At 45.6% G+C, this 22,073-nt stretch overlaps 1 protein-coding gene across 2 annotated transcripts in view; it reads right to left on the minus strand.

Moving 5' to 3' along the window:
• Positions 1-10,299, minus strand: part of LMX1A (LIM homeobox transcription factor 1 alpha) — a 71,767-nt gene extending 61,468 nt beyond the window's left edge. The window contains exons 1-3 of one of the 2 annotated variants that reach the window (XM_053391374.1): positions 10,078-10,299; positions 9,348-9,476; positions 7,008-7,197 (exon numbers count right to left, since the gene is read on the minus strand). In XM_053391374.1, coding sequence (XP_053247349.1) covers positions 7,008-7,197; positions 9,348-9,435 — 278 coding nt within the window. In that variant the 5' untranslated portion in view covers positions 9,436-9,476; positions 10,078-10,299. Of the gene's footprint in view, positions 1-7,007; positions 7,198-9,347; positions 9,477-9,733; positions 9,982-10,077 lie in introns of those variants that run through there. The other variant, XM_053391373.1, reaches the window with a different exon arrangement.
• Between the last annotated feature and the right edge of the window lie 11,774 nt (positions 10,300-22,073).

Raw genomic sequence — 22,073 nt, forward strand, 5'->3', positions numbered from 1 at the left:
ATTTCATTCTCTTTTTGCATTAATCTGCAAGGTTTTCTGTTTTTTTTAAAAAAAGAAATCAGTTTAAATGCCATTTAAACACAAACTTTTCAACCTATATTGCCCTAAATTTGCCGTGTAATTTCTCTCTGTCTGCATTTTTAAAGGCACTTTATCTTAAAATATACATTTTTAAAAGCAGCTTTTTAAAAAGTTAACATTTTATTGATTTGTTAGGGGGGAAAGTAAAAACATTACTAAAAGAAAGTAAACCAAAAAAAAAATCTGAAATTCAAATCATGAAGTGACAAAAATACAAAGATACAGCACAGTTGCAAAGGGATAATAGCAAAGATTCCCTTTACAAATGATACAGATATATAAAAATAAAAGTACGCCCTGCCTTTATTGAGAAAAAAGGTTCTATATAGTCTTAAATAAGCCAGACATTTGCATATACCGGTGTGACCATGTGCCTCGATATATGAGAAATAAAATCATTCAGTATAGGTCATTTGAGCTCTGCCCTTTAGATACTTTTAGTATATGAGGTGTTTTTTTCAAGGAGGGCAGTAAACCAAACCCTGTTATGCCCGCAATCCAAGCAGCTTTCTGAGTGAAGAACTGCATTGCACAATATGGAGAAGTTTGAAATCTGAAGGATACCTATGTTTCAAACCAGGAGGCCAGCTCAAAGTGGAATTTGGCAAGAACCAATATTTTGAGCATCCCTACATTAGTTGCTTTAATATTTGATTCTGTGGCCTGTGTAATTAATTTCAGCTCAACTGCTTCGTTCAATCTGGCATGTAGCCTTTATCTAACTCTTGTGCAAATGAATATGCTGTCTTCTATTACCTTTGCACTGTTTATGTCCCATATCGTCTAAACCACTGTAACCAAATCTGTCTCGTGGAAGGAACCAAAACTAAAATCCGAAAGTTGCTATGAACTAGTTATCTAAACTATACAGCTGAGTCATTAGCAAAGAAACCAAAGGCGACAGAAATCAAAGACCATTGGGCTGCCTCTGCGACTCAAACGACGCGCGATCTTAATCCCCACCAACAGAACTTAATTTTCATTTTTCCTATCTAAAGAAGACACCAGGCTGCAGTCTCCTGCTCCTCAGCCAGCCTTTGCTGTTTCAGCCCTGACCATGTAAAATAAAACAGTAATTACAACAAACAGAACATTCACAACAGCAGTTAAATCTAATCTGTTTGCAATGCTGCTGGGAAAGCAGAAAAGTGGTTCAAACTTTAGAAGACGCCAAGTCGAATCCTGCCACTGTTAAGAGAGTCAATAAGCCAGCAGAATATCAATCTGGTTTCACCCTGGATAAACTTGCTTGCATTTTTGTAAAGTAGTTCCCATTTCCATTCTTATCACATCCCACACACCCCTTTGCTTAATGGGTGGTTAAACGGGCAAATAATAATAATAATAATAATAATAATAATAATAATAATAATAATAATAATAATTTATTTGTACCCTGCCCATCTGGCTGGGTCTCCCCAGCCAGTCTGGGCAGCTACCAACAAAGATTAAAAATACATTAAAATGTCACACATTAAAAACTTCCCTGAACAGGGCTGCCTTGAAAGAACAATCCGAGAAGAGTGGTCCCAAAACAGCTTCACAGTCACAATCGTCAACCTGTTTAATTCTCACGTCCCGCTGAACGCGTAGGAACAGAACGTTTTTCCAATTGCTTGAGGGCTAGGTTATATCTTACTGTAAATATATATATATATGAGTAAAAGAAGACATAAAGAAAGAAAAGAGGAATACTCTTTCCTTCACTCTAATAACCAATGGCATATAATTAACAATATATCATGGGGCAGTGTGGGTATAGGGAGCACAGCATAAACCCTGCAACTGGAAAACTATAAGGTTTTGGGAATCAGAGGCAGTTCTACCACACAATAAGATTATCTGAGGCACAGAGGTGTAGGAAGGTCAGGTGGTACCCGGTGTGTGAAATTTCTTGTCACCCCCCCCAATTGATTTTTTATTTTTATTTTTTGCCTGCAAAAATGGTTTTACGTTATTTCATATTTTCTTACAAAGGAATGTGGATTCTGAGCCACTGATAACAAGAGTAGTTGACTATGGACAGATACTTAAATCTACAGGATGGATTGTGTTTTGGCTTGTGTTATTTTATTTATATTTATCGTTTATTTATTTAACAAAATTTATTTTTAAAAACCTGCAAAGCGGTTTACCAAAACAAAACAAAAAATACCACAGCAGTAAAATCAAGAAAAATGAACAATCCTACTTTAAAACATACAAAAGCTAAAACGTTAAGATTAAAATTACTTCAACTTCCTAAGCATCTAGGTATGTTTGCCTAAAGAAGGATGCTTTCAGCAGGTGTCCGAAAAGAGTCTAGCAAAGGCACGTGCTTTGTTGAAATTTCAGCCTTCACGACATAGGAAAACGGCCAAGTAAACAGCTATTTTCGTGGAGGAGGGTCAAGATATTAACTGATATGCATGAAATTTCACATGTAGCTATATAATCCCTGGTGTAGTAAGATAAGACCTTTGGAGCAGGCATTTTTTTTTAAAAAAGTTTTTAATGTAATTTTTTAGTTTTTTAGTAATTGTTCCTTGATAATTTGTCACCCCTCTCCATGATGGCACTTGGGGCAGCCCGCCCCCCCCCACCCTTTCCTACAGCCCTGCTGAGGCAGACACCTCAGCTAGCAGATTTGGGGCACCTTTGAGAGTGGCAGAATGGAAGAGACAGATCTGACTCACCACTAGGAAGCTGTCATTTGTTTCTTTGTTTGTTTGTTTGTTTGATTGATTGATTGATTGTTTTTGCACAAGCCCTGTAGACATGGCAGCGCTTTCGCAGAGCCATTGCTCATTTCAATGAAGTTTCCACAGGAAAACTTTCTGTTTGTAGATCGTTCCCCAGCATGCCAGTTAGTGGAAGCAAAAGGGCCATCTAGATTTTCTGTATCAGATACCAAAATGTCCCAGGCCAGTTGATGGAAGTAATCATAGTGGTATAATTACAGATATGAGATAAGTTAGGGGTTTTTTTAATTTATTTTTTTATGCTGGAAGCCTCCCAGAGTTGCCGGGGCGACCCAGTCAGATGGGTGAGGTGCAAATAATAAAATTATTATTTATTATTATTATAGGTTTGTTCTGAAGCTAGTCACCATAACTCAAAATAAACAAATAGTGAGAGTTTAGCCAGAAGCAGGAGAAGAGAAAATTATTCTTTTTTATCATACAGCACAGAAAGTTGATCCTGCAATCAATGGGGAAAAGTGAAAATTTCAGACAATGGGAAACAGGCAAAAGGTGCAATAGTACATCTTAACAACATTACCCTTTTGTCTAATTATTTGGTTCATACAGAAGGCACACTGCCTTTCTTTTTTCTCACAAGCATTATGCTTTAATTATCACTTGCAAACATATATACCTGCCATGTGACATTTGAAGGCCATGCCTCACAGGCAGAGAATGTCCTTGAGCAACAACTGTCTGTTGCAGTGGCCCCTCAAATGAGTGAACTTTCCCTGCACTCTCAATTCACTGTCTACATTTCCCAGCACCTGCTCAAGGTCTCTTTGCAATCTGGCTCTGCAAAGGAACTCAGGTCGAGAGAGAACAGAACGAGTAACAGTATAACTCTGACCCAAGAACATGCCAATTTCCCAGCTACACGGAGCTCATTCGCAAGCCAAATGGAACTAAATCTCTTGCTGCACACACAGCAAAGATATTGACAAATGCTATTTTGAACAACAACAACAACCAGGTATTCACAAAACGTTCGTCCATTCTAATACTTCCAAAGGGGTAGTCATGTTACTCCATTGCAGCAAACACAACATAAGAGTATTGTAGGCACCAAGCTTTCCTATGCGAAATAGCAATGGACATAAACTCACACAGAACAGCAGGCCTTTAATGGAGGCAAGCACCCACAAATTATGAGTGATAGGTTCTCCCTCTACCATGCCCACTGCAAATCCAGCCCTTAATCTAACCAGGAGAACTACCATTTGGATAAGTCTACAAAAAAGGGGTACAAGCTGGGTTGCGCTATGTCAGGAGAGGGGAAGAACCCCAAAGCAGGAACAAAATATTTACTAAAAAAAAAAATTCACGCCAACACAGATGTTATTAATAGCTGTAATTCCATTACAATTAAATGCAAATCGACATTACATATTTATATCAGTTTTATGTCACTTTAATGGTAGTGACCTCCTGCAAAGAATGCTGAGGGTTGTAATTTGGCAAGGTGCTGAACATTTTCTGTTAGCAATCCCTACATTTCCCTCAGATTCTTTTGGGAGACAATACCAGGGTTAAATTCAGTGTATGGCGCAGAGCTTAATGACAAGCCCTCTGGCTAAGATTTAGAGGCCTTCCTAAACATTACTTTCTCTCTGTAAAGAAAGTATTCTGCCACAAAAGTGGCTTCTGGGTTAAAATGGGTTGTTACTCCTTTTTAAAAAAACAACTATCATTTTCTTAGTATGGAAACACAAAGGATTACTGGTGCTACCCGCTCCTTCTTATTCAGCTGCCTGCAATTGCATCTGCTCAGCATCACCAAAACCGCCACTGTCTCCTCAGTCTAAACCACTGAGCCTCTTGGCTTGCTGATCGGAGGGTCGGCGGTTCAAATCCCCGTGACGGGGTGAGCTCCCGTTGCTTGGTCCCAGCTCCTGCCAATCTAGCAGTTCGAACGCACGTCAAAGTACAAGTAGATAAATAGGTACCGCTCCAGCGGGAAGGTAAACGGCGTTTCCGTGCACTGCTCTGGTTCACCAGAAGCGGCTTAGCCATGCTGGCCACATGACCCAGAAAAACTGCCTGCGGACAAATGCCAGCTCCCTTGGCCAGTAAAGCAAGATGAGCGCTTCAACCTCAGAGTCATTCGCAACTGGACTTAACTGTCAGGGGTCCTTTACCTTTAAGTGCTTTAAAAGGACAATCTCAGGTTGCCTCCAGGCTGTCAATATTTTGCAGGAGGGATTCAACTGCATACCAGAAAATTTAGGTTGCGCAATTAAAGTGGATTCAAGTGCTCTGGCACAACACGTCCACTTTTTTTAGAAAGTGCATTTTGTGGTTAAGAAAGTAGCAAGGGAGTGCATTAAAAAGTGTGGGGTAGCAGCAATTTGATGGAAATGCATATTCCTCCCCCAAAAAAATCAGGATGAATACTCACTGTCATATAACCTCCCTGCAAACAAATAAGAATCTATGCTCAATAAATAGCAGACATCATATAACCCCAGTGTAAGCTTTGTGCAAGTAAATCAGGGTGAATACCCAGCAAACAGGTAATCTGGAGAAGTCCTAAATCTCTTATTATTACAACCGTTGTGCACATGGTTTTAGTCAGAGGAGACCCATTGAAATAAGTTCACCTAAGCAAGTAAAACTTAGTTGAATACCACCCATTCTTGCCAATCCACATTAACTCTGTAAAGCCATGGGAGAAAACCCAGGTTTCTTGTAGGTGTGTCTGGGCATTCAGTTACGCCAGATGTTTCAACACTATGATATGAGCAAAACACTTCCACAAATCACTGAATGAAACCAGTTAAGGAAATTCTAACACAAACCCTTTCCAATTCAGGGCTACAGAATATGATACCAGTTTTGACACAACCCCCACTATTCTGAAAAACTGCTTTGTTTCTCACAGATAAATCCGTCGTAGAACCATGTGCCTTGGAAGGACAGGAGTCAGCCTTGGCAGAGTTTGAAACTGGGTGCCTCCCTTGTCCCACCCTGTAAAACTCCACTAATGGATGGGTGGGTAGGGGCTTTCTGTTTAAAGCACTTAGCTAAGGTGGAAGGCAATTTGACAGATTAACAGAGAACTGCTATATAAATAAATCACTATAGGTAACTGGAACATCCATTTTGGAGGCAGTTCTTGGGGAGGGGGGAATGTGTGAGGATGGTTGCCCCCATCCTCTGCTTGTGGGTTTCCTGGAGGAGTTTGGATGTAGCAGGATGCTGGACCCACATGACCCAACAGGGCTCTATTATGGGTTGCAATGAGAGACAGCTCAACACTGAAGTGAGGAACATAATGGGGCCATCCGCCCAGTAGGGCTTTGAAGGAAACAGGAAAGAATGCGGCTATATATATATATATATATATATATATATATATATATATAGGCACCGTTTTAGCTGATCCCTCCCTTTGAGAGTTGCACCCTTGCCTCAGTCTGGGCACTCTCCTTCACAAAAGACATGGGTATCACTTAGATACAGAAGCTGTATACAGAGGATAACTTGCAGCAAGATCACATGTCTGCAGTGTGAAGCCATGAGCCAAATTGTGACTCCTGTTTATTCTCAAGCTGCCCTTAATATGAAAGGGCAGCATTCATTCACCAGCACTCACTCAAACCGTGGGGTGGGGAGCTGTTATCCCCCCCACTCAGTTTCAGTGAGTTCCAGAGAGTTTTGCCCCATTGTCCTAGAGAAGATTTGCTGAGGTGTTGTTGGGTGGGCACCTGTCTATCTGCAACTGCCAAGTTGGTCCTTACTGGGGGGGGGGGTGCAGGGACTCCAGCCACGACGAGAAACCTTTTCCTTCCCTCTAAAGCGAGATGCGCCGCGTTCAACCGGGAGCGCGAAGAGGCCCGCAGGATGCCGGCACAGGCCATCCCTCATCACACTCCTGGTTTTGCAACTGGCAGACCAAGCTGTGCCTCGAGTCTAAGACTGCAATCCCGCGTCTCCTGGCAGCCTGACCCTATTCATATCCAAGTCCTCCCGCTGCTTTGGCCCGCCAAGTCTCCTAGGACTGCAGCCTTGAGAGGAAATGCGAGCGCTCCGGGCGGGTCTGGGCGCCTGGACCCCACTGGCCGCCCGGGTTTCCTCGGCTGCAGCCCCGCGCCTTCGCTGCGCTTCGCTCGTGGGAACAGGCTCCGACGCGCCTTCCGCTCGCGGGTCTTGGGTTAAGGTGAGCGCGGGGCCCCGCTGCCCGCCCCGACGGCGCGCACTTACTTCTCGTAGTCGAGGCGGCAGTAGAGCTTCTGGTCGCGGAAGAAGCAGGTGCCTCGCAGGGGATCCTGGCAGACGGCGCAGCGCACGCAGCGCTCGTGCCACAGGCGCTCGTTGAGGCGCAGCAGGAACCTCTCTGCGATGATGCCGCCGCAGCCCTCGCACACCGAGCGCGCCCGCGCCGGGGCTCCCCCTGCAAGGAACGCGAGGGCCGTGAGGAGCCGTCCCGGGATCGCCCCATCCCCTCAGCCTCGCCATCCAAGGCGCACCTCAGCCCGACGGCCAAGCAGGCCCCCTGCTCCCGCTGCCGTCCCCTCGCGGCAAGCACCATTTCCTTGCCCCCGGCGCAAGGGAGCTGAAAAGTGGCGCCCGCCCCTCCGCCGCCCGCTTTCCCTGCGCGCTACAGACTGGAGAACGAGGCGCGCGGCTCTCTAGGCGCGGGGCGGCTGCGGAAGGCCGCTTGTACAGGCTCCGCACGAACGAACTACTCCAGCCTGCGGAAGGGACAGCCCTTGGCAGCCGCCATTCGGGGACTCAAACCCGTTTTCTCCGATGGGGCGGAGGCGCTTGCGGTTCCTCGGACGCGCCAGGACGCGCCTCCTCCCCACCTCCCGTGCGCCCCGGCCTTAGTTCCACGGAGCCCGACGGGACTCCCGGCTAAGAACGTGCGTTAGGATCGGGCTGTGGCTCGGAAGTAAACACCGGCCTGAGGGCAGTCCGAGAAAACAAGGCTATGGCCTTGAGGTGGGAATCTGCGCAGCCCCAAATGAACTTGCGACGGGCGCCTTCGAACGCCGATCCCTCTCAACCCACAAGCTTTATCTCGTTTCCCTACATCTCCCAAACTAATCGCGTGCCTTGCTAACCCCGACGGGGATTTCTCTCTTCCTAAAGATGTCTGTTTTCAGCAAGGGGCGAGCTGATCTTTAATGTCCTTTCAAAACAAAGGCGCGGGATCCTGAGCCGCTGTCGAAACCCTCTTTGGTTTAGATGCAAAGCATCCCGCCCGCCATCGTGGCGTTATGAAAAGAAAGTTTATTTTTTTAAAAAAATGCAGTTGGATTTTAGACAACAAAAACGGGGCTCTGTGGTTTTCTTTTTTGTTCGTTTGATTTTCTTTTTTCTAAGGCTGTGACTAATAAAATCCTATTACACTTGAAGAAAGGAGGCAAGATTCAGGCTGAGCGAATGTTTGCCGCCCCCGGGCCAAAGCGAAGCGAAAACGAAAAAGGCCTCGAATTCTAAACGAAAAATTCTTTTAAAATAAGGTGTCTTATTCATATCTGCTTCTCTTTCGAAATATAATGTGAAATATACTTCTGAGATTCGGTCATTTGAACAAACGATTCAAAGGCGCGCTTCTCCCCGAAGTCCCCTTCCGCCCCTTTCAGGCTGGAAAATATTGGGCACCAGGGGCTGTATATTTGGAAGGGCAAAGGCAGAACCACGATTTTGCTCCCTGGAAGGGGCGAAATATTTCAAAATTTATCCATGTTTTCTTAGGTACAGAATCGATCTTTCCAGCCTAGAATTTGCGTCCTGTTATATTACCATTTAGAGATGATTCGTCGAGACAAAAGTTGCTTTTTGTCCTCGGGTGGGACACCTGTGGTCGCGATGTTCTCCATCTGCCCACTGCGCGACCCTCGAAACTTGAAACGCGCAACGTCCAGGACAAAGAGGCTTTCATTGCGCGGCGCTGCTGAGTGAGCCGACGGAGAAGATGCGCCGACGACGACGGCAGAGGAACAACTGCCGTGCAATGTGCGGGCACACAGAAGCGGAGGAAAGAAGTTCTCCGCTATTCCCTTCCAAGAAACGTTATTAGCCCTGGCGCGATGATTATCCGCTCCAGCTCCATGCAGCGTGTACAGAACAAGATTTCTGTACTAGTTATTACCCTCATAGATCTCTCTATGTTTGTGGGCTTGGGTAAGTAAACTAATAAAGACATAGATATTGCTATTTGGGCAGGTTCGTTCTTAAATTCTATGGGTGATGGTGAAGATTGCAAGGGGTCCCTTCTCTCTCTCCTTCCTCGCGAAGGCACTTGGGCCGCTTCTTTTCTTCCCACTACGGAGAAAACCGCTCCCCCCGCCCTCTTTTCCTCCCACCTAAGACGCACCCCAGAGCTGGTCGTTTGAACCCCGCCGGGCTGGCGAGACTGCAGGCGCCGCCTGTCCTCCGTTTCTTCCTTCGGGATCGGGATCAAACGGGCAGCTCCCGCTGGACAGAAAGGCAGGCGGAGCAACTCCGGCACCCGAAGGGATCCGGCACGGAAGCAGAGCTCGCTTTGGGAAGGGGCTGCCTCGGCGGCGTTGCGCGGGAAACTTTGGCACTCACCCAGCAGCGAGGAGAGGGAGGTCGGCTGCGGCGGAGGCGGCTCGAGCGCGTCGTGCAGAGTCTCCTCCATTTTCAGGCCGTCCAACATGGCCCACAGAGACAGGGTGGGCAGGTGCGCCCGCGACTCCGCTTTAAAAAGGGCCGGAGGGGGGAAAGTCAGGGCCAGGGCGCTTGGGATCTCACCCTCCACGCCTCCCGGTAAGCTGGGGCCTGCAGCTCCCTCCCGCCGCGCGCAGCTTCTTCCCTCTAGCGGTTGCTGGACGCCCCGAAGGCGTCCGCGGGAACTGGCGGACCCCGCAACCCGGCAAGCCGCGGAGAGGGGCCGGGTTCCGGGTGCCTCCTGGCTTCTCCGTGCGCGCGGGGCGCACGCGGCAGAAAGCGCTTACCTGGCTGCTGCAGCGGGCCGAGGCTGCCGTCGGAGCCCGGGTTGGGAAGCCCCCTGCGCCCAGCCTTCACAAGGGCGCCACGTCCTTCGCTGCGCTCCGAGGCGGGAGGTGGGCGCCGCCAGCAAGGGGCGGCGGGCGGTCCCCAGCGGCCCGGAGCTCGGCCCGAGGTAGCCGCGGTGCCATCCCCGGCTTGCGGAAGCCGGGCCAGGCGCGCGGGTCTCCTGCAGGTGGGCTCGGCTCGGCTCGGACTGGGCTCTGCCCCCTCCCCGCTGGGCGAGCCCCGCAGTCGGAGGACGGAGGTTTCCTCCCCCCGGTGCGAGGCGCATCCCTGCCCCCCACCTCACCTCAAGCCGGCAAACCCGGCGCTGGAGCAGGACAGGAGCCCGTGCCGCTTGGAGGAGACGCGTTCACACGTCAGGGCGGGGAGGGGTTGTCCTTAGCCGGCCAAAAAGATCGACAGAGGCCCCAAGTTGAGATGAGGGAGTGACGGAGGGAGGAGGGCAAGGGCGATCTGCAACTTGCAGAAGCCGAAGTATTTCTGAGACCGACGTCGCAAGGCGACGTATTGTTTAGAAAAACGCATACTTTGGCTCAACAGGGTTAGCGCTATATTTGCTTTGTTGTTACTGCTATTGCTGCCGCTCCTGGGACGATTCTCACCCGTTCTTCCCTCTAGATCCGGCGACGCGACCGGGTGGGGCGGCGCTGAGCCGTCGGGAAAGGCAAGAGTTCTTCGCTGCGCCAAGCGCTTTACGCCCGAGGCACCTTTACTCAGGAGTAAATGCCGCTGATTTCAGGATGCATCGAATGGGAGCCTTAGCTTCGCTGTGACTGTGACCCACAGCCCAGTTAAGGCTACATTGGCTTCGACCCCTATCCACGTGCGAAGGAACCGGTATGCGAAGACCTCTGCACCAGGGATTCCTGGTTTTGGGGAGACCCAGCCCTAGGCACCCTAATATACGCATTTCGCAGGAACCGGGGGTGATCAGAATCCGACCTTCCTTCCCAAGGCAAGCAAAACACCCCCACACACATAAAGACAAAGAAAGCAGGCAACCTCCGCAGCCCACCGAAAAATCAAGAAACTCCGCCTCAAACCAACCGTGGAAAAAAGTTTAACACCCCTATATCTTTTTAACAGATAAAACGGGGCTTTGGCAAGCACCAAGGCTGCCCGACGTTGGTATGATGCCCGTAGACGCCACCATGGGCGTAGCCAGGAATTTTGTTGTGGGGGGCAGCCAAAGTGGTTGAGATTTTTTTCCTTTTTTATCTCTCTTTTAAATCAAAGTTGTTGGGCAGTTGCTGCAGGAACGTCGACGCCACCGGGTTTCGCGTCAGTCCAGGAACTCACGCAAGCCTTTAGGAGGGCTCATGCATACGACCAAGTTCTACCTTGAGGTGCAGTCACGTGTGGATGCGCGCGCCAGGCGCTTTAATGTTGATTCACAAGGAAGTCCCATTCATTCCCATGGGGCTTCCTTCGTTCCAAGTAACAGCAGGGAATCTAAGTGCGCTTTTGGAAACGCCAAACACCTCAACAAAGAGATGCTAATAGTTCATGATCATGATGATTGCGTGATAAAAGCATTATGTTGTTGTTGTTGTTTATTTCTTGCATTTATATCCTGTCTTTTCTGCACCAGGAGCATGGGCGTAGCCAAGGGGGCAGCTGCCCTCCAAAGTCCATCAAAATCAATACAAGGTTCTGCCGCCCCAACAAAAGCCTGCCCCCCTAACAAAAACCCTGGCTACGCCCATGACCAAGGTGGCACACATGGTTCTCCCCCTCTTCATTTAATCCCCACAACAAACCTGTGAGGTACGTAAAGGTAAAGGACCCCTGACAGTTAAGTCCACTCAGGAACGACTCTGGGGTTGCGATGCTCATCTCCCTTTACTGGCCGAGGGAGCTGACGTTTGTCCGCAGTTTTTCCGGGTCATGTGGCCAGCAGTGAGGTAGGTTAGGCTGCGGCATTGACTGGCCCAAGGCCAGTGAGGATTCCAACCGTGGCCTCCCAGGGCCTAATCCCACACTTTAACCACTGCACCCCCACTGCCATCGCAGCTTGCCACGATAAGTGACTGACTGAGACTTGAAATGCATTGCTTTTTCAGCTCCCATCCTCTCTCCTGCTCCATCATTTCCCGCTTTGATTGTTCTTGACCAACAATCTCACAGAATCCAACTCCTAGGGTCACTTCGGCCCTCGCAATAAAAGCCATTCCAGTGGTGCGCGTGGGCCAAGTCGTGTGATCCATAACGGGAGGCGGGGCTTACCTGCCCCCACCCTATATTTTGTTCAAGCTGGCGCCCCTGAACAATATAGACGCTTACTCAGAAGTAAGTTCCCACTGATTGCAATGGGATGTATTCACCTGTGAAGTGTGCAGAGCAATAGACTCCAACACGCTCTAATGAGGGCGTTTTAACAGCAGGTTTGGCCCAATATACGAAAGAGGGATGTGTGCCGGAGCGAGGTTGGGACTGGAGGAGCCTTGTTGCCTCTCGTGTGGCCTTGGAGCAGGGATGGCCACGCTGGCTGGTGCTTGGAGTCCAGCACCCGAGGGGGAGGGCACCGCACTGTCTACCTCTGGCCTCGCCTTTGCGTTATAGCTGATTCTGGGGAAGGGGAAGGCAGGGGAGTTGAGAAGAGCTCTCCAGGAAGAATTGCGCGATGGCGCGAGAGACCTCGGGAAACTTTGCTCCTCTCCTCCTCTTGGCTATTGCGCGCAAAACCTCCAAGGGTGCTTCCAGACAACCAAGTCAACCCTCGCTCTTTCCTTCTCTGTTTCCACATCCTGCCATCTGCAGCGCGCGAGGCGGTATACCAACTGGCAAAAGTAATTTAAAGAGCAGAGGGGGGCCACTAGGTGGCGCATCGGAAGATGGCTGACAATAACATCACTCCGACACACACGAGGTAATTTGGAGGCTATGATGGGGGTAATTAGCCTCCTTAACCCCCCCAGGATTGGGGGGCGGCCCTTGCCTGCTGTGCCCTATACCACCCCCGAATTTGTGGGGGTGGGGGCACTAGGCACAAAGCCCTCCTGTGGGTTTCCGGCACTCCTGGACGCCGTCCCTGATCTGCGCCACTAGTTGCAAGAATCTTCAAAAGAAACAATTTGGACGAGATAAATTGCACATACTTCAAGGAAAAAGGGGGAGTAAAGACTGCTGACAGAAGAGATCTCTGATAACAAGACAAGAATAAAATATGAGAAGATACGTCAAGATACGGTACGACAAATGACTGAGGGGGGAGGGGGGGAAAACCTGCCTTTCCTTTTTTTTATGTGATTAAACAAGAATCCCCTCCCCTAATGAGTCAGAAAAGGACTTAAGCTGTGGATTTAAGGCTGTGTGGAGATAAACTTTCGAACCAAAGCAATGTTTCAAGACGAAGCTGGAAAGCTAAGAGTTTTGGAATGACGCAGTTAAAAATGCCGTCGCCATTTTGGGAGGCATTGTTGGAGCTCTTGGGTCTGGGAGGAGAAAGAGAGAAATAGAGCTGTTTATCAACTCCTCGGTGGGACTTAAGAGTGACAAATGCCTAATTTATGATGGAAAGAGCGATGTTATCTACGAAGGAGATATATGGAAACCATCTGAACTTAGACTGGAGGAACGGGAAATTCACACAGGATTATTATATTTGCTTATCGGCTTAAGGAGACTAACAGAAGAGATCGTAAAGGAAAAAGAGAAATTATATGAACAAGATATGATGTGGAAACACCAAGATAAGACTGGATAGAATTAGGAACTTTGTCTGGACTGATTGGGACTGATTTGGACATTAACGCAGTAATAAGAAGATGATCTGAATCCCCCTTTAGATCTTGAAGTATGGGTTCCCCCAGCAAAATTTAAAAATTTGGCTTTGTAATTTGGAATTTATGTGATGTGATTTAATTTGATGTGATTGGCCAGTTAATAAAAATTATTTTTTTTTAAAAAAGTAATTTAAAGAGCAGAGTTCTGTTATCGGCTGCCCGTGGGTATGCAGCCAGTCCCCGCGCCGCATCAGTGGCGTGGCGCGTGGACCACAACCAAGCCACGCCGTTTACGCAGCAGGGCGGCGCAGCTTTGGGGAAAGCGACGCCTCCCCTTCGCCATGCACGGCGTCAAGCATCCACAAAGCATTGTTGCAACGAGGAGGTGGGGGGGCGGAGATTCTGGGGAAACGTGGGAACTGAGAAGCAGAGCAGCGCTTTGCGCGCAGAGAGTTGGGGCTCTGGCTGAAACATCTCAGGCAGCAAGTCTAGGGTAGCTCCACGGGAGCCTCTGCCACGCCAGGCAATACCGGGCGAAAAGGACCAAGGCGCAAGGTGGCTTCAGGGGTAGCTTTTAGAGCTTTTGAGAAGGAAGAGGTGCTCCAGCCGCTGCTTGGGCTGGGCTGCCCCTTCTCAACATCTTGAGGAATGTCCGCAATTCGCTTGCTGACTCATCAGAGGAGTCTTTGGGTGCCTCCATGTGGGCAATGATGGAACTTGGGAAAGGAAGAACCGGCTCTGGTCAATTGCGCCACCAGCAGCAGGTAAAGGTAAAGGGACCCCTGACCATTAGGTCCAGTTGCGCACGACTCTGAGGTTGTGACGCTCATCTCGCTTTATTGGACGAGGGAGCCGGCATACAGCTTCCGGGTCATGTGGCCAGCAAGACTAAGCCGCTTCTGGCGAACCAGAGCAGCACACGGAAACGCCGTTTACCTTCCCGCTGAAGCGGTACCAATTTATCTGCTTGCACTTTGATGTGCTTTCGAACTGCTAGGTTGGCAGGAGCAGGGACCGAGCAATGGGAGCTCACCCCGATGTGGGGATTCGAACCGCCGACCTTCTGATCGGCAAGCCCTAGGCTCTGTGGTTTAACCCACAGCACTACCCATTCAACAAGTGGACATTTACTGAACAGGGTCGTGGTAAAACAACAACAACAACAACATACAGCTATTTAAAGAAAGCCAACAAGGCGGGGAAATGCATATAATTGGGTAGTCATCAAAAGACACATTCCTATATTGCAATGCAACAGGTTCCTTTTTCTCTCCTCAGCTGTTTCTAGACTGGAAAAAAAGGGAACCCAGACTTTGAGAAAGTTGCCTGAACCTGAGAAGGACCAGCTTGGCTGCCTCTTAGGCAAGACCCAGGTCATCAGCCTGAGTTTCCACAGCCCCCACCAAGCTTGAACCACAATTGGTAGCAAGTCCAGCAGATATGTTCTGTGCCTAAGATAATATTTCATTTTCTTGCTAATGATGCTGTTTTAAATGTACCTTTTATATTTGACTTCCTTTGGTGAAATGTTTCATTTTGAAGTGTTTGAGATTTTTTAAAATTAACTTTGCTGCATTAAATGTGCATTCTGCAGTTGGCCTTGGTAATGTTTTGTTTTTAAATCTTTAAGATAAGATTTTAGTTTCCTTCTAATTGTACTGCTTTGAATGTATACTTTATATCTGACTTGCTTCTTGCAATATTTTATGTTGGATTGTTTTATTTGGTGTTTTCATGTAGGTTGCAAACCAATTTTAGATTTCTTTCTTAAAAATGTAAAGCAGTATAGAACTGAAATGAGTAATAATAATAATAATAATAATAATAATAATAATAATAATGGACTTTTGCCATAGTTATAATTTTTCAAACTTTACTAATTCAGTCCCTGTAAGAGGGTGTAACCAAGGTCTACAGTGTGCTTGACCATACAGTTTTGGCTGGGAGAAATACCACAAAACTTTTTGAGAATATGGCTGTGAAAACAATACATTTTGTTCTAGAATCCATGGAGACTGGGCACTTTTTTTCCCTATGTGGTCCTCACACATTTTAGATTTATTGTATATTTTTTGCTCCTGAACAGCAGTAAACTGGTTTCATTCCAAAAACAAAAGCTCACTGCACTGTGTCCATGGATGACCTAATCAAGGGGAAGGTCTAGACTCAATCTAGATGTACACAAACATTTCTGTATTGAGAAAAACTACATTCTGTGCTACAGACATGTTAGTGTGTACACAGCCTACAGTGCAAGATGTGGTTTCAAGATGTGTAAGCCACTGATCCCCAAATTTTGGAGTTTTAGGGTGTTTCCATGTAGGCATTTTTGTGGAATTCATGCTGGTCACGCGCACAAGTTTTTTGCACTGATTTCTAAGGTGCTACTGGAAGGAATTTTCTTATTTTGTTTACATAAAACTCTCACCATCAAAATGCCATAGGTAAAGGTAAAGGGACCCCTGACCATTAGGTCCAGTCGTGGCCGACTCTGGGGTTGCGGCGCTCATCTTGCTTTATTGGCCGAGGGAGCCGGCGTACAGCTTCCAGGTCATGTGGCCAGCATGACTAAGCCGCTTCTGGCGAACCAGAGCAGCGCACAGAAACGCTGTTTACCTTCCTGCTGGAGCAGTACCTATTTATCTACTTGCACTTTGACGTGCTTTCGAACTGCTAGGTTGGCAGGAGCTGGGACCGAGCAACAGGAGCTCACCCCGTCGCAGGGATTCGAACTGCTGACCTTCTGATCGGCAAGCTCTAGGCTCTGTGGTTTAACCCACAGCGCCACCCGCGTCCCTCAAAATGCCATACTGTACCTTAAAAAATTTAATCTGGATTTTCCTCTTCCTGCAGGAAGTCCATGGAGTGAAAAATAGCCTGTTATACATCTGCAGTTCCCTCTGCTGTGGAAACTTGTTTGCACGTTTTTATTTTTTGTCATAAGTATGATGTTTTGGAAGGTCACTGCAGTCTGCAATATTTTCTCACCTGTTGCAAGCTCTGTCATCCAAAAATCTTGCACTCGTGGGCATTCATGACAGTGTGAAACTGCTTGACCACAATGTTTTCCACATTAGGAGAATATACCACAGGGATTCTGTTTTGTATTCCCACCATCGCAATATACCAACTGAGACATCGATTTAAAATTGTGCTTCTTAGAAATTCTTTAAAATAGTGCTTGAAAGTAAATTCCAAAGGTTCCCCCCCCTAAGCACTATTTTTCAATCACTTCTTTTGTATTAATTGTATTTTCCTGCTGTGCTTTCATCCCATAGCACTGGTGTGAGACCTAAAGGCTAGCAAGACCAACTATATGAGTCTTTCCCATCAGATGGTTGTCTGCAACCCCAGACAGGTGACAACTGTGCATGTTAAGGACCCAACCTGTATGGTGCTTATCCTTTAAATTTTGCATGGGGTAAAATATGGGAGGGCCGCTTTCATGCTGCTTTTGTGACGTACCTTAGGCTGCAATCCTAAACAAACTTAGCCGAGAATATGGCCCGTGGACATTTGAAAAACAGGTAAAGACTGGATTCCCAGTGTAAAGCTGTGGAGAAAAACACAAGCCACCAAGTGGTGGAGGTTGGTAGTGCACTCATTGTAAGTGACCAAAGAAGCATCACCAAGACAGAGCCAGAATGTTTGCATATTATTATTATTATTATTATTATTATTATTATTATTATTATACCCTGCCCATATGGCTGGGTTTCCCCAGCCACTCTGGGCAGCTTCCAACAAAATATTAAAAATACGATAAAACATTACAAACTTCCCTAAACAGGGCTGCCTTCAGATGTCTTCTAAAAGTCAGAAAGTTGTTTATTTCCTTGACATGTGATGGGAAGGCGTTCCATCTGCCTGGTTCCCTGTAACATCACTTCTCGCAGTGAGGGAACTGCCAGAAGGCCCTCGGAGCTGGACCTCAGTGTTCAGGTTGAACGATGGGGAGAGAGGGAACCTTCTTCTCTGAGGCCAAAATGACATGGACAAGAATTGACCAAATTTGGATAACTAGAGGGCTGGCTCCAAAGACTAGAAAGGCAGAAATATGCCCCAAAATGTGCTCCGACCATAATGCTGTAAAGATGGAATTGAAATTAACACCAACTGGTTCCTTCAGGTGGAGGATGAATGACACATTGTTTAGGAACAAAGAAGTGACCAAGTGACCAAGAAGGCCCAAAAAACTTTGAGAGACTATTTTGAGATAAATATGAATACCACTGTAGAAAAAAGAGTAATTTGGGACGCAAGTAAAGCGGTCATGAGAGGATTCTCGATACAACAGAATGCGATCCAAAAGAGAGTCCAAAATGAGAAAAAAGACAAGATTTTGGAGAAAATAAAGGAAGGAGAGAAGAAACTGAGAGCGAAGCCAAAATCGCAGGAGATTTTGAAAGAGATAAAGTTACATCAAGTACAATATATGTAAATGATACATCAGGAAATAGAATGGAAAATTAAACAGATGAGACAAAAGACATTTGAATCGGCAAACAAATGTGGAAAACTATTGGCTTGGCAAATGAAAAAAAGACAGAAACTTAACACTATTACAAATTTGGATGTAGAAGGGAAAAACATACAGAATCCAGCGGAGATTAGAAAGTGCTTCCAGAGGTATTTTAAACAACTATATACACAGGAAACTCAGAAACAAATGGATATAGACAGTTTTTTTGAAAATAAATGGACTACAAAAAATCTCTCAAGAAAATAAGTTAATGTTGAATTATACAATAACGGAGCAAGAGATAGAAGGGGCCATACAGAATATGCAATTGGGTAAATCCCCAGGACCAGACGGTTTGACTTCAAGATATTACAGAACCTTGAAAGAATGGATAATACAGCCTTTAATGGAAGTGTGTAATGGAATATTGGAAGGGAAAAAGGCACCAGAGTCGTGGAAGGAAGCTTATATCACACTTATACCGAAAACAGAGTCTGAGAAGACACAGCTTAAGAATTACCGCCCCATATCTTTGCTTAACATCTTGGCTTAACTATAAAATCTTTGCAGACATCTTGGCTAAGAGACTAAAAAAGGTATTAGTAGAAGAAATCCATAAAGACCAAGCTGGCTTTCTCCCGGGTAGACACTTGTCTGATAACACGAGGAACATAATTAACATTTTAGAAAAGTTACAAGTGAATATTAATACCAAAGCAGTTTTGATATTTGTGGACGCGGAGAAAGCTTTCGACAACATTTCTTGGAGTTTTATGAAGAAAAATTTACAGGGGATGGGGGTTGGTCAAGGTTTTGAAAATGGTATAGGTGCAATTTATTCAGAACAAAAGGCCAAATTAATTGTGAATAATGTGGTGACGGAAGAATTTGAGATAGAGAAAGGAACACGACAAGGTTGCCCAATCTCTCCATTGCTTTTTATATCGGTCCTGGAGGTTCTTCTGAACATGATTAGAAGGGACCAAACAGTTAAAGGTATACAAGTTGGAGCTAAACAGTACAAACTGAAAGCATTTGCTGACGATTTGGTATTGACATTACAGGAGCCAGAATCTAGTACTAAAAGAGTACTGGAATTGATTCAAGAATTCGGACAAGTAGCGGGATTTAAGTTGAATAAGATGAAAACTAAAGTCTTAGAGAAAAATCTAACAGTGATGGAGAGAGAAAGGTTTCAGAAGGAGACAGGGTTAACACTGGTTAAGAAAGTGAAATACTGAGGGGTTAATATGACTGCCAAGAATGTGAATCTGTTTAAGGATAACTATGAAAAATGTTGGATGGAAGTGAAAAAGGATCTAGAAATATGGTCAAACCTGAAGTTATCATTGCTAGGCCGAATTGCTGCGATAAAATGAATGTATTGCCAAGGATGTTGTTTTTGTTTCAAACATTGCAAATACTAGATAAAACGGAGTGTTTCAAGAAGTGGCAGAGAGATATCTCTAGATTTGTCTGGCAGGGCAAGAAACCTCGAATAAAATTTAAGATATTAACCAATGCTAAGGAAAGAGGTGGATTTGCCCTGCCAGACTTAAAACTTTATTATGAATCAGCCGCTTTTTGCTGGCTGAGAGAATGGATGCTTCTTGAGAACACTGATGTGTTGGATTTAGAAGGTTTTAACAAAGTTTTTGGGTGGCATGCATATTTGTGGTATGATAAGGTCAAAGCACATAAAGCGTTTAAAAACCATATTGTCAGAAAAGCACTGTTTAATGTTTGGATAAGATACAAGGATTTGCTTGAAAATAAAACCCCAAGGTGGCTGTCACCAATGGAAGCAAAGGCTCAGAAAAAGCTCAATATGGAGGCCAAATGGCCGAAATATTGGGAAATTTTGGAACAAGAGGGAGACAGATTAAAACTGCAGAGTTTTGAAAAATTAAAAAATAGAGTGCGAGATTGGCTTCACTATTATCAGATAATGGATGCATATAATTTGGATAAAAAAATTGGCTTCCAGGTGGAAAAATCAAAATTGGAAACAGAACTGTTAGATCCCAAAACTAAGAATTTGTCAAGAATGTATAACTTGCTGTTGAAATGGAATACTCAGGATGAAACGGTGAAATCTGCTATGATTAAATGGGCACAAGATGTTGGACACAATATCATGATGGCTGACTGGGAACAGTTATGGACCACAGGTATGAAGTTCACGGCATGCAATGCCTTAAGAGAGAATATAATGAAAATGATATACAGGTGGTACATGACACCAGTCAAGCTTGCGAAAATTTATCATCTGCCCGATAATAAATGTTGGAAATGTAAAGAAACTGAAGGTACATTCTTTCACCTTTGGTGGACATGCCCAAGGATTAAGGCTTTCTGGGAGATGATCTATAATGAAATGAAAAAGGTATTTAAATATACCTTCCTGAAGAAACCAGAGGCCTTCCTCCTGGGCATGGTCGGCCAATTGGTGCCAAAGAAGGATAGAACTTTCTTTATGTATGCTACAACAGCAGCAAGAATACTTATTGCAAAGTATTGGAAGACACAAGATCTACCCACCCTGGAAGAATGGCAGATGAAGGTGATGGACTATATGGAATTGGCGGAAATGACTGGCAGAATCCGAGACCAGGGAGAAGAGTCGGTGGAAGAAGATTGGAAGAAATTTAAAGACTATTTACAGAAATACTGCAAAATTAATGAATGTTAGAATGATGTTGGAATGAATTTGTGTGACTAGCAGAAATGTTATAAAGGTTTAGGAAAAAACAGACTGTTAATTGGTGAAAGGAGGGAAAGTAAAGTTATATTAATATCAAGATAAATTTACAGGACAAAAATTTGAAAGGAGGGAAAGGATTTGCTGAAATGGAAAAGTGACCTAGAATACAAAAAAGGGAGGTGTGAGGAGGTCAAGGAAATAAGCTAATGAAAAAAAACAAATGGGAAGAGTTGCTGTATTTTTTTTTCTTGACTTTTCTTTTTGTTTAAATGGATTTTAATTCTTTGTTTTTTTTTCTTTTTGATCTTTCTTTTTTCTTTTTTGTATTTCATCTTGTTTTGTTTAAAAGGATGGTTTTTTTGATGTTGCTTTTTGTACTTTAAAAAAAAACTTTAATAAATATCTTATTAAAAAAAAACAAAAAAACAGGTTGAACGATGGGGGTGGAGACGCTCCTTCAGGTATACTAGGCCAAGGCCATTTAGGGCTTTAAAGGTCAGCACCAACACTTTGAATTGTGCTCGGAAACGTACTGGGAACCAATGTAGGTCTTTCAGGACTGGTGTTATATGGTCTTGGCAGCCATTCCCAGTCACCAGTCTAGCTGCCGCATTCTGGATTAGTTGTAGTTTCTGGATCACCTTCAAAGGTAGCCCCACGTAGAGCACATTGCAGTAGTCCAAGCTGTAACTGTTATAATACGTTGGCCAACAAATGGCTGCTGCAACAATTGTGCCTCCTCCCCAGATACCCCCAGTAAGTAAGAAAAGAGCCTGTTTCACCTTGAACACAAGCAATACTGGGAGCTCAGAGGTGCAGTCAGAAATGGAGATTAATATTTTAAGATTAAGACTGAAACTTTCTTCCCCTTTGTGGAGTGAAGCACTGAATGGTTGCTGTTAGACTTATTTGCAACTACAGTGGTACCTCAGGTTAAGTACTTAATTCGTTCCAGAGGTCCGTTCTTAACCTGAAACTGTTCTTAACCTGAAGCACCACTTTAGCTAATGGGGCCTCCTGCTGCTGCCGCGCCACTGGAGCACGATTTCTGTTCTCATTCCGAAACAAAGTTCTTAACCTGAAGCACTATTTCTGGGTTAGTGGCGTCTGTTACCTGAAGCGTCTGAAACCTGAAGTGTCTGTCACCCGAGGTACCACTGTATGTAGTAAGGTACTTGCAGCAGAGTCAGCCCCTACTGGCTGAAATTGTCCATGTGCAGCCCCAGAGTTCCTGGCTGAAATCACTACTGGGGTGGAGTATTTCTTTGCCACACGAATAATCAGGGTCCTACTTGCACTTCTGATTGGCTGGTGCTATGGAGAACAGAAGGAGCTACAAGCAGCCTTCAATTTTGCTGAAGTTCCTTGAGAAATAAAAGACCCAAATTCAC

The sequence above is a fragment of the Podarcis raffonei genome, chromosome 6 (assembly GCF_027172205.1).
Source record: "Podarcis raffonei isolate rPodRaf1 chromosome 6, rPodRaf1.pri, whole genome shotgun sequence".
Lineage (NCBI taxonomy): Eukaryota > Metazoa > Chordata > Lepidosauria > Squamata > Lacertidae > Podarcis > Podarcis raffonei.